The following is a 12,683-nucleotide window of genomic DNA, read 5'->3' as shown; positions in this document are numbered from 1 at the left end:
GAACTCTTGTTGTGCACATGTACAAATAAAAATTGTAGTTCATCTGCACAGGTTTTCCTGGGCATAACAGAAAAAAAATTCTAACCATAAAACAACTTCCCTTCCAAATTTCAAGTCTATCCCCAAAATATTTACATTTTGTACCTTAAAAACAAGGAACAAAAGACTTTAGATAGCATTTCTGACACATAAGACACTGAAAAGAAGAAAACATTCATACGCATTTTTCTTAGCCTAAAACACAATTTTCTGTATGAAGAACAAACCCACCCCACTCTCCCCCACAAAACAACCATTATTTCTACTTCATGTTTTTGGAAAGATTCCTCACATCCCTCAAAAATCACACTGCTGTTCAGAATTAGCCACGTAGAAGGAATGGACTTTATATAGTTTTAAGAAACAGGGCAAATACTACTATTTCACTTTTTTAAAGTCTTACCAGTTCGAACCTTTTAAATGTCTTTTTATTCCCTGTGTGGTTTTTAAACAATGATAAACACATACGTATCTTATTTTTTTCTTTCATTTTCTGCTTTGAGCTAGCATTTAGGTTAAAATGAAAACACATAAAAAATTCTTACCTAGTAAAGTTGGCTTTTCCTGTGAGGAGTCAGCCTCTGCTGCACATCTGCAAGACCGAAGAACTATCACACCTCCAAGTACACCATCTTCATTGGCTAGAAAAGGCGAACCTGGGTAAAATTATTGGGGAGAGTTATTGGAAAAAAGAATAGTTTGGAGGACATTCTTTCTCTTTTTTGACTTTCTTATTCCTTCCCTCTTGTCACTAAGAGTTGAAATCACTGCCAGTGCTTTTAAAAATGTCAACATTGTTCCCTATTGTTCCTAATTTTCTGAAGAGATTTTGTAGTTCATGAAAAATTAGACTTTCATTGTATGATTGGCAAAGATAATACTGAAAATTGCCAAGACTGCTTTAAAGTCTAAGCCTGAATATTAATTATTTTATTCAAAATAGAAAGGAAAACACCTTTTTCTGCAAAAGCAGAAAAAAATATTTACACATAACAAGTGACATAGCCAGCTTTGCTCATTACTTTATGCTTCTCTTCAAGTCTTTTCTAGAGAAATAATGCTGAACTCTGAATTAGAAATTTGGGAACCACATGACACAGATCTTCTGCGCTTCCATTGTTCATTTTCTGTGAACAGCAGATATCTGACCATCTCAAACCTGAAAGGCAGAATTCAGTCTGGCTTTTAGCATGACTCATAAATTCTCAGCATGTTAATATCAAATCAAATATCGCTCACACAATAGGAAATGGCAAACTCCAGTCAGCTGGAGACATCTGCACCCTGATTTGAGACTGCCCTGGGAGACCTAGTGACCCTCACCAGGCCACACGTTGCTGAAGCCCCCATTTCCAGACAGGCACTAGATAAACTGCGTCGACATCCTTCTTCGGGCAAACCCGTCTAATGTAGATTAGAATTTTGCTTTAGATTTTGCTTTAGCACAGACAGTTCAAGTGAAAATAAAGCACCTCCTTCATGCACTATTCACAGCAGTCTGTGACATTTAATTAAAATATTTGGAAATTAAATTTGTGGGTGCATAACCATTTGCTATTGGATCAAGAGGTATATAACTATAAAAAGGGAACTGTCAAGTTAAAAAGAACAAGTGCCTCTTAATATTTAGCTTCTTCTGTACTTCTTCTGTATGGTCACATATGAAAAAAATTAAGCAAATTTGGGTCACTTTATAGTTTGCTCATTTTTCCCAATGAGCACTTTGTATAGGGAATGAACAAACTGCTATGACTGTCTTCCTTAGAAGTAAGCTTTCTATTGTTAATTCAAGACATATGATATAAAAAGTCTTGTATCAGAAGCTGGAACAGTTTCAAAGTTAGCTGAATCAAAACTAAGCATTCTTTCTCTGATTTGTAATTTGAAATGAGATTCCTATAGTTTAAAATATAAAAATAATAATACGATTTAAATATGACTTAAAATATCTCAATCCACAAAATCAAGTCTGTTCTTGCACTCGAGTCCAAATAGACCCTATGTGCACATTTGTAACAAAATATCACTTAAAACTGAATACACAATTGCAACAAGCATTTCATATATTTCAATTGTTTTATTTTTAATAAATTAACACACTAAACTAGACACTGTGAAAGACATTTCTAGCCACAGGAAGTTTAAGGAATATCTGCAGCCCAGTCTCCCAAGAAGATTCCTTTGATCAGCCCACATCTATTCCTGTGATGCAAATTACTCCTTTAATACAAATTGTTGCAACTAGCAATAGTACTAATTCCATGTCTTTCTGCAAGAAAAACTGCAGGTATTTCCATGTTCTCTCTGAAGGTCAGAGCAGTCACATTCAGAAGTGAAGCAGGGTGACCATTACAATAGAAGGCCATATTGCAAGAAGACAACAAATGTAGCAAGCTTAACCAATGAGATTATTTCTCTTGACCTAACACATAGATATCATCATTTAAGTGCTATTTGCTTTGCCAAAGAACTCTTACTAGGTGCTGATCATACCAGGAAACTGAATTGCACAGATTATCCAGGCAGCATATCATGCAGTGAAAAACCATTGTAGATTGACCCAAAAAATGCTTTCATTTTTTTCTAAGCAGTATTTCTCCCTCTTTTTCTAGGGTTTATCAATGATAATGTTATTGTTCTGCCAAAAATATGAATAATCACATTACTTAGAATGGCTAGAAACATTCTAATTCCAAGAACACAATAATCTGTAGCCTTCTATTAGGTTGGCATTCCCCGATACTACTCTGACATGATAAATATGGCCATATGGTTTTCCTGGCCAGTTTGTGTCCTAAAACATTATTTATCTATTTTTTTTTTCAGGTTTAAAAGAGTAAAAGCAAACAAACAACAGCAACAAAAAAACCCATTCATTCTTTTCAGTCAATTTCAAATTGAGAAAAATAATCACTCAGATTATGTTCTTTATGAGCCTTTTAAAGAAAAAATAAATAAATAATTTCAAAATTGAGCTTCAAGCACAAATGAAAAACCTCAACCTTACAATTTCATCCAAAGAGTTGTACTACCTAAACATGCAAGACTAAGACCACGAAAACCCAATTTCTGCACACTTCTATAGCATTTTGTACTTTCAGCATACTCTCAGTCATATTGCCCCAATATATACACACGTAAGATGGAACCAAGTTAATTTTGTAATGATTGCATTTTGTTGCAGCTTCACTACCAGTTTGCAGGGTCCAAAAGCTTTGAACTCTGTGCTGAACACTCAGAGGGCCCTTCCAGGCAGCCTTGTAAGGATCACACATTAACTAGTGCTGGGAAGATACAAAAATAAGTAACATGGCTAGAATAGCTGGTAGTGGGAAATGAACGTCTAAACAATGGCAGTAAAAAACAGTTGCTTACAACAGTAATACTGAAGCTGTAGCAATAAATTCAGAGAGACTGTTTCTCTCCTTTTAAAAATCATCCTTTACAACAAATTAAATACAGGCTAGGTGGCATGTTCTTTAAAACAAGAAAAGGTTTTTTATTCACCCGATTAAAGTAAGTTAAAAAAGAGTGATTCGATTTAAAAAAAATGTTTTTTAAAGCAAGGATTTTTTTTTGACTATGCCAGCTTATTACAATTATGCCTAGGAATGTATTTTAGCACAGAATATAGTAAACAAATAGTTCTGCGTTAAGCAAAATACTAGACATCTCATCAGTACGCATATTATTAAACCTGTCACAACAAAGGCACAAAAAAGACTTTGCTTCATTTCTAAACTAAATCCATGCAACAAACAATCCAATTTGAGTATTCTCAAAACCTTATGAATTCAAAGGTTAGGAACAAATTTCATTAAATTCGTTCCACAAATCCTTTTGCCAAAGCACTGAGAAGAAGAAAGAGCAGTACAGACGTCTATACAAAACTAATAGTGTAAGTATTGGCATTTTTTCAAATAAATTATATTTAATTAGTATTCAAACAGAAAGTGAAAGGTATACCTGAAATTTTGCTACACTATTAAAGTCATAACGGTTTCTTCTGGTTGAAAATGTATTTTTACTGCAACAAAATACGTTTGCCAAACAAATCTTTGAGCTAACAGCTTACTAATGACAAAAAAGGGCTTTTACTAATATCAGTTTAAGTCTCAGGAAATTCATTTTTCCTCCCTATTTACATCATATGGAAGAATTTGGCATGAAAAAAGGCAAACCTGAAGAACTAGGACATTAGCACTGAGTGTGGGTCCACATCAGGGAGAAAAAAAAGAAAAAAGAGCAAAACACCAAAGCTTTCTGTTTCCTCCCTAGTAACAAAGATCATGTTTTACAAAACAAAATTTGTTTTACAAACATATTTCCCTGTTACCGTTATCTGACATGTGGAAAGTATTAGCAAGTTTTTATTTACGTACTTTGTACCTTATTAATCTATACTAACGGTCTCTTGAAAATAAGCAAACAGATCCTCATGGTAACGCCACGCTCACGGATCCGGTTGAATTCTGCGAGCGCCGCCGTAACTGAGCCCCACGAGTGGGTCTGAGCCACAGAGCGGGGACAGAGCTCCCAGATTTCATACCCATTAAGGCAAATACTCGCCTCACCGTTCAGCCTGGTTCTGGGGGAATTACAGCTACGAGCAAAGGACAATTTCTGCTCTCCGTCTCTTCCGAGTTGAAGTGCTCCTATGATGGAGACTGCTGCCTCTGAACCGCGGCGGCAGCGCAAATTCCTCGTTTCTGATTCATTTGTAGCTACCGAGAGATGCAGCCTCGTGCAGACTTGATACAAAACCGTGAAAGAAGTGTGGTATTTACCCACCACCAGCTAAAGGACTAACCAGCTGTTCATCAGATGTCTCACACTCACACGCTTCCACAGCCGAGAAACCATTGCCGGCCTCACCGTTCATGTTCACTGTCAAAGCCCTTGACCAAAAAAAATTTGATCTAAGCATTTATGCGCAGCAGCGTAAGCAACTCACTGCAACTAAAGAGTATTAAATCCTTTAGTGCTGTATAATGAATGAAATTGAGATCTTTTCTCCATAATCTGCAGTGCACTTAAGCTGCTGGACTCTGTTGGCTTTTGCATGTGTTTGAAGTGAAGCTGTTTGCTACTCCCTGCTTCTGCTATGAACCAGGCCAAACTTCAAGCTAACATTTTAAATAAACATTAGAGGAATATACAAACAGTGAATTAAGCCTGCTTTTAATTCCATGCAATGTTGTTCATTAAATGTTTAAGCACTAGTGTCTGAAACCAGAGATCTAATCAGGTTCTTCATTTCAGAGTTTTAGGTCGTTTTAGGCCAATTTTCCCCAAATTGCATGATTTCTTGAAAATTAAGATCCTTCATGTGCCCAAAATCATACTTAAGGGACAGAGGAACAAGCTTCCAGTGATTTCTTTCTACGTTGATCTCCTAGGGAAATTAAATTCCTGCAGCTGCACTGTCTGTCCACTAGACAGCCTCCTCACTCCAAATAACATTTTTAATCTATTTAGTTCAAAAATAACTAGTCTCTTGCATATTCGGTGAGGATTAGTAACTGAGTAGAGAAGAAAAATCCTTATTTTCACCCCCAGTGGAGGAAGGCAGGTAGCTTCCCAACTGTTACGTGTAGTATCAGAAGCAGACAGAGATTAAATCAGCATTTACAATGCATGTGCAGTAAGGCAGAAGCAGTATTGCATCTCCGTTGTACCACAGCACTTGTCCAGTATGACACGACACGCTGGAGAAAGCCTGAGGCTTCTCAAGACATCTGGCATGCAAGACATGGCCTGTTTCTGTACATTTTTGGAACTACTCTCTTAGCTATTGCAGCATCTCTCAAAAAAGACAACAACATCCTAACTACAAAAGGAGTTCTCAGTATCTTCCTTCATGGACAGATTACTCATTGCTCTTTGTTCCACATTCTGGAAAGAATCTATTTTCACAAACTTACGATCCTGATTTTAGCTTAAACTCACTTGTAAATTTAGTTTATTTTTTTTTACTGATTTCCCTGAAACTAATACAAAATTGTTTTCTAGTTAAGAAATTTTCAAGTGAGAAAAAGCAACAGCACACCTTGTTAGTATGTGAAGTAAAATTTACATAAAAAAAGAACAGAGATTTAAAAACATTTTTCCTCTAACGGACAGAATATCAGATTCTCTCTGTGCAATTCCTTATTTTTAATACATGAAATTTTAAACTACAATTCATTAGACGGCCGGTGCTCACAGTCGAAGCTTCCCGCCAGTGAGATGACACAAACATTTACTCTGCGTCTGCATTCCACAAACTTGGCCACATATCAAAGAAATGATGAGTAACAAAAATCCTCTGTTCTTTTGTATGAAAGGTGCTCGTGTTTACCGAACATCATTCTTGCACTGTGTACCAAGTCTTCAGGCATGTTTCTCCTAAAGATATTAATCTCAATTTGCAGAAAGTCTAAATTTAATTTCTCTCGCCTCCAATCCAACTATCAATTAATTTCTCTCGCCTCCAATCCAACTATCAATTTACTATCTCCATAATAAACTTACTCTCAGAAAGGGTGAGAGAAGCACATCTGCCATTAGTTTGCTCATCACTGGTTAAGCCAGGCTTTCCCTAGCAGGAAGGATTTCCAGGGTTCTGTGGAGATCTGAGGAGCTCTGTAAACAGGAAGCACCAATCTGATGGCAAAGCCATCAAAATCAGATGTCCCCCGTCCAACACAAGTAAGTCGCACTTTGACTTCTGACTAACTAGTGACTAACCTCCTTTGTTAAAATATCTGTGTGTGTGTGTGCGTGTGTGTCTTGGTTTGCTGTATTTCTAGCAAAAGTTCAACATAACCACATTTAAGAAAGAGTACCAAGGAACCAATGCATACCACCAGCAAGCAGACTGATAGCCTGTGTTACCCAGTTGTTAAGAAGTCCTGCATCATACCATTCATCCTAAGAAATCAATTAACCCATCAATTATTATGAAAAATCACAGAAAAAAGAGCTACGTGCTTATAGGTCTATGAACTATAAGCCTAACAGCGTAAAGCATTTTTCAGTATTTTGCTTATATTAGCAGGAACTAACTTTTCATTACAGAATTACAGAATGATTCACTCTACCTTCAGAATTTCCAAGATCTCCAAAAACTGCATTACTGATATAAATTTTTCTAGTAGTAAGTCACATGTAAGCAGCAAGATTTATATGGATTTTGAGGTATCTTCAGCCAGTCTTCATTAAAGGGGAACTGAGGACAAACTAGAATTCTTTCTGATCAAAATACAGAATTTGAGCATTCCATTTACACAGAAGGGTGGATGCATCCTTCCTCTTCCTTCACCACTGCCCCAAAGTACTGCTGTGAGAAGGTAATACATTTCTCAACTGTTCGATAGGAAAAATTTGCAGCAGTTAAGTTCTAGAATAAATATGAGTAAGAACCAGCACTAACTAAAAGGTGAAATTATAAAAGAGAACTATAAAAAAACCACCAAGAAGCAGCAAATACAAAAACATTTTCACAGCAAAATGCGTATTCATATTGCGCTCCATTGAGTGAAAGCTTTAAACCGTGCCTCAAAAATGTTAGACATTTTGTCCAACAAGTCAATGCAAGTGAACATATATATCAGAAATCTCACTGGAATTTATGTTTCCAAACTTTTTATTTATGTAGATCTTATAAAACTTCATATTCACATTTTAATTATAACTTGAAGGAACAAAAAACTATATTTACAAAAAGTAAATAGGCATAATGGAAACACATAATAGCAATCAAGTGTAATCCTTTCAAATTAAGAAAAAAAAAAAAAACCTATCTTGTTATAGTCTTCAGTGAAAACTACCTCAATTTTCAAGACATTAATTTCATCACATAAATAACAATTCACTACTTGTCTGTCCAAAGCACTCTAGAACACAAAGTAGCTTTTGATGTCTGTTATATTTAAAATGGTTACATGATAATTAATTTTTGTTAATGTTGCTAAACCACCAATTATAAAACATTCAACTGTATAACATAGTCAGTGATTCAGACAGCAAACTCATCCTTCAAACCTCTGTGAGTATTCTGTGACTCACACACCCAGGGAGACTGAGCCATGGATTTTCCCTTCAATTTCTTACAAAATTCTTTGGAGCTTGATCTAACACCCCTTTGATGTAACGCAACATTTAATATGACACCATCTTAAAACAGAAGTATCTTGATTTTATTTAATATGGCTACTAGCTTATTAAATAATGTTATGTAGTGTTTAGGTAACTTACCAATAAATTTGTTTTGCATAGTCTCTAGAAGGGCTTGGTGAGCATCTTCCGTTTGCAAAGCACACGAACATTCCCTGGCCAGTATGGTTCGTACAAGGTGCTCTCCACAACCTACAGAAATAATAAGATTAAGAACAATCAAAACATATGGATCACTATGAAGATATAAAGACAGTAATTATTTTGCAACATCAGAGGCAAAAAAGCTGTATATGACAGACACACGCAATATTCTTTAAGAGTCACCAGAAAGTTCAATTATGCCAGCAATTTCTCTCACAACTTTGCCAAAAGTTCTACCTACATAGCCATAAATCAAAAAAGATTAAGTAAAAACAGAAAAAAAAATAGAGCAAAAGAGTAAGAAGAAACAGTGAGACTTTCTGATTGTAATCCTTATCCAGACCTTGCAACTTTCTCTCAAATAATTCACTTACTATACATTCTCACAGTTATGATTCTTGGATTTTTGATTATTAGCTCATAAAAGTGCATGACCAACATATACATTCACAGTTTATAATATAAGGTGTTAAAAAGATACTTTCTCATCTTATAAAAAAAAAGTCTTTAAACCAAGAACATCTAGAAATAATGCCCCAATGTCTCGTCTCCATAATGTCATCTTCTGTTTAATCCACCCGATTTAGCCTTTTTAGCCTGATTAGCCTGATCCACAAAGGAATAAGTCAATTACCTCTATGCACCTTCCACAGATAATTTGTGACTGTAAACACTCTAGCTGCTTCAGTATGGCAAAGAACTGGCATTAATAAGACATCAGACCTAAGCTGGATGAAGGCAGCCCAGCCTCCATGGATAACTTTAACTTTACTGGAATTACTTGAAAACCACAACACCGAAAACTGAGTGACTCTGGATGAAGTCAGCCTAAATCTGGCACCAAGAATGAACGAATAAATAAATCCAACTCAAACTGGCTCTGGGGTAGCTTGCTGGGTGTCTCTTCTCAGTACAAACTCAGTATTCTGAGTTGAGAGAACTTACTGGTTTGGGTATAACATAACACAAACACATGCAGGCAGCGCAGGTCTAATACTGTATCTCCAAGCTTGCCACAGACTGGCTCCAAGAACCTCTTTTCTGATTGCTCATCACACAACGATCTCTTAAAGGCAAAATGATTTTACAAACCCTGTTCCTCCAAGAATGCTAAAGCATCAGAAAAAAGAGTCTCTTCAACCTCCCCATGCCATTCCCATGATAAAAAAAAACAACAAACCCTGTGGTGCATTACGCATGCATTAGAAGCCAAAGAACAAGCCCAAGCACCAGGCTACTGAAAATTCGTGCATGCTTTCCCAAAGCTTGCTATCTTCAATCATCAAAATTACAGCTTAGCCTTCAATTATGTGCTCCTTCTAAGGGGCATTAAGAAAGTTCAGTTAAACCAAAGCATTTGAAGCAGGCTATTAGCACTGAATCTACATAATGATGGCACAACAGAAGGACAACGCATCCTCAGTGTTTTCCCTATTCTTCCTTTTGCTGCTATGTATTTGAAGAAGCCTGTCTTGTCCTTGACATCCCCTGCCAGATTTAATTCCAAATGTGCCTGGCCTTCCTCGTTGCATCTCTGCACACCCCGACAGCATTCCTACATTGCTTCCAAGCGGCCTGTCCTCTTTTCCACATCCTGTTACTTTCTTCTGTTCGAGTTTTGCCACAAGCTCCTTGCTCATCCACACAGGTCTCCCGCCCCATCTGCCCGACTTCTCACTCACTGGGATGAGCTTGAGCTTGCAGTGAATGATGCCTGCACACTAACCAGCAATCTTGGACCCTCCTTCTTGCTAGGGCCCTAAGCCATGCCATTCCTCCAAGTCGGTCACTGAAGAGGCCAAAGTTTGTCCTCCTCATGTTCAGGGTTGCAATCACCTACTTCTTTTTCACTGGATCCTGAACTCCACCACATCACGATCACTGCAGCCAAGACTACCCTCGACCTTCACACCTCCAATCAGTTTTTCATTATTTATTTTAAAAAAATAATAATGAATAAATACAGAAAACTTTTAAAGGTAAAATATGTACTCTTTGTGAGGTAAGAAGCACTGGCTTCAGATGCGAGTGAAGCAAATGAGTAACAAAAACCAGAGTGAGTCTATGCATCTCTAAGTTGTAATAAAAACAGATGTTACTTGCTCAGAATTTTTAAGTAGTTCCTAAATTGGCATCAGAAATACAATAGCCATTTTTTAGCATGATGTATAATCTTATTTTCCCTGTAGAGAATGACTTTATTGAAGAGTTCCCATAACATCAAGTCTATTACACATACACGCAAAAAAAAAAAAAAAAAAAAAAAAAAAAGAGAGAAAAAACATAAAATGGGTTAAGAACAGCTGCAGCCCACTGATGTGATCCAGGATCAACCACAAGGAAAGCAGCCTTCAATTCTACTAACACATCTCACATCTCAACATCCCCACAGACAAAGTGATTTCTTTTTGTCGTATTTATGTCAACCTGTAAGGCAGTAAACTCACTGACTGCTGCTGGCAGCGCATGTAAAACTCTTTCAGCACATCACATGCCAGCAATCTGCAGGGACAGATAACTAATAAAACTAATTTCCCCCTGCACTCCCCCTCTTCTGAAAAGAAAGTTACTTCAGTTTTCAATGTAGGAACATTTGTTTTTCAACCATAAAAATAACCATGCAGTGCTTCCCCAATCCCTTTAGCAGATAAAGGCTGGGGAAAAGAATTACCATAATTACTCCAGCAGACTTACACTTATTATTAGGACAAGTTAGAACCAAATCCTAGAGCATAAATTGTCTGCAGTTTAGCTAAGATCTCTATAGTCATAAGTTGTGAAAATACTTTAGATAATACTAGGACTAGACAAAAAATAAGTACATGCAGAACTGTGGTAATCTAAACCTGATTTTTAACTTACAATACGAAGTTGTGGGTTCAATTTATAGTTCCATTCACCTGTAGCCTAACCACCAGCACTAGCCACCTTCTGATAAAAATGAATTAACGTGGATGGAAACAGTAAAAACAACCAAAACTAATTTAACAGATTTCCAAGTGACGTACATAACCTAGAGAAAATCTTCATCTTACTCATTTGCTCAACTATCTCACATTATGCTCCACTTAGCTGTATGTACTAGGATACTTTGCAGGTTTCACTGTATTGTAATTATATCAAACCAAATAGGAGTCCATGGAAGAAGTAATGTCCAGCTAAGCTTGTTTCAGTAACCTTACTGTAAACAGAGTTTTAATCATTTTATTTTCCTTTCCCATTTGGGATGACAATTTCTTCAGTCACCTGAAGTTTGTTACATCTCAGAGAAAATCACTTTGTGGTGACAGATCGAAGCTTCCATAAAGCTTCACACAAGCATGAGGAAAATGGTGATGACTGTCTAGAGATGGGTTAACCTAATGCTTCTTACTGAGCAACCTGTTTCATATAGTAACAAGGTTATTTTCTTAGCACAGTAACACTGTGCAACATAAGCTTCCCTACTCATAACCCACCTTCTGACAAAAATATTATGGTTTAACTGCTGTTACCCATGTCTGCAGGGACCAGTGATCCTTCTTTAGGATCACTACTGGCAAAATGAGCAATGTTTCTATGGGAATAGGATATTCTATTTTGACAAATGAAAAAAAAATCAAAAAACAGATTTAGACTTGTATTTTCATACAATATTTTCTGAACTGCGAACTAAGAAAAGAGAAAGGGGGAAAAAGTGGTACAAGAGAGGGGAAAAAGAAGAGGAAGGGGGAAAAAGAGAAAGGGGAAAAAGGAAAAAAGGGAAAAGGGACAAATTAAAAATCTAAAGGAAGAAAAGACCAATGAAAAAGATAAAAAGAAAAAAAAAAGGAAGGGAAAAAGGAAAAATAAAGGAGGAGAGAAAAAGTCCATCCTGAAGGACAAATTGTAGAGATTTTAACTGGCCCATGCAAGTGGCTTGCAGCACTCTAAAAATAGCAAATAAAACACAGGCAATTCAGGCATCTCTTGAAGGACAAGAGTCATTCCCTCATAATTCTGATTTCTGACTTCATAGGATTTGGTAAGAATCTCTCCTTCCCCCCCCCATTTTGAAAAGCAAATTTCTAGCATCTTAGGTTAAGAGAAATAAGCTTAAAAAACAGATTCCTAAAAGGCTCCAGAGGCACATGGCAGGAACAGGTTCTTGTGAAAAGGGATGTCAATAAGGATGAGACTCAACAGTCACTTATAAAGTGACCCATTAAAATTTTTAAGATTCTTTTGTTATAGTCCATAAAGCTATGTAAGTAAATACCTTGATTCACATTTTCAGCATTTTCTGTATATCATATTAGTAATAAACAAAGCTTAGAAAAGTCACTGTTTATCAGCATATGAACGACTATCAGGTCAACTTTTTG

The 12,683-nt window shown here is 36.5% G+C and overlaps 1 protein-coding gene across 2 annotated transcripts in view; it reads right to left on the bottom strand.

Annotated features, from left to right (window-relative positions):
* Positions 1-12,683, bottom strand: part of TASP1 (taspase 1) — a 74,060-nt gene that overhangs the window by 14,866 nt on the left and 46,511 nt on the right. For both annotated transcript variants that reach the window (XM_088525995.1, XM_088525996.1), the window contains exons 11-12: positions 8,278-8,388; positions 585-695 (exon numbers count right to left, since the gene is read on the bottom strand). In XM_088525995.1, coding sequence (XP_088382121.1) covers positions 585-695; positions 8,278-8,388 — 222 coding nt within the window. The remainder of the gene's footprint in view (positions 1-584; positions 696-8,277; positions 8,389-12,683) is intronic.

This window comes from Tinamus guttatus, unplaced genomic scaffold, assembly GCF_059628265.1.
Source record: "Tinamus guttatus ecotype Peru unplaced genomic scaffold, ASM5962826v1 Tinamus_guttatus_pri_ptg000241l, whole genome shotgun sequence".
In the NCBI taxonomy this organism is placed as follows: domain Eukaryota; kingdom Metazoa; phylum Chordata; class Aves; order Tinamiformes; family Tinamidae; genus Tinamus; species Tinamus guttatus.
Note: the sequence above shows the minus strand (reverse complement) of the source record. Positions and strands in the feature narration are given on the sequence as shown.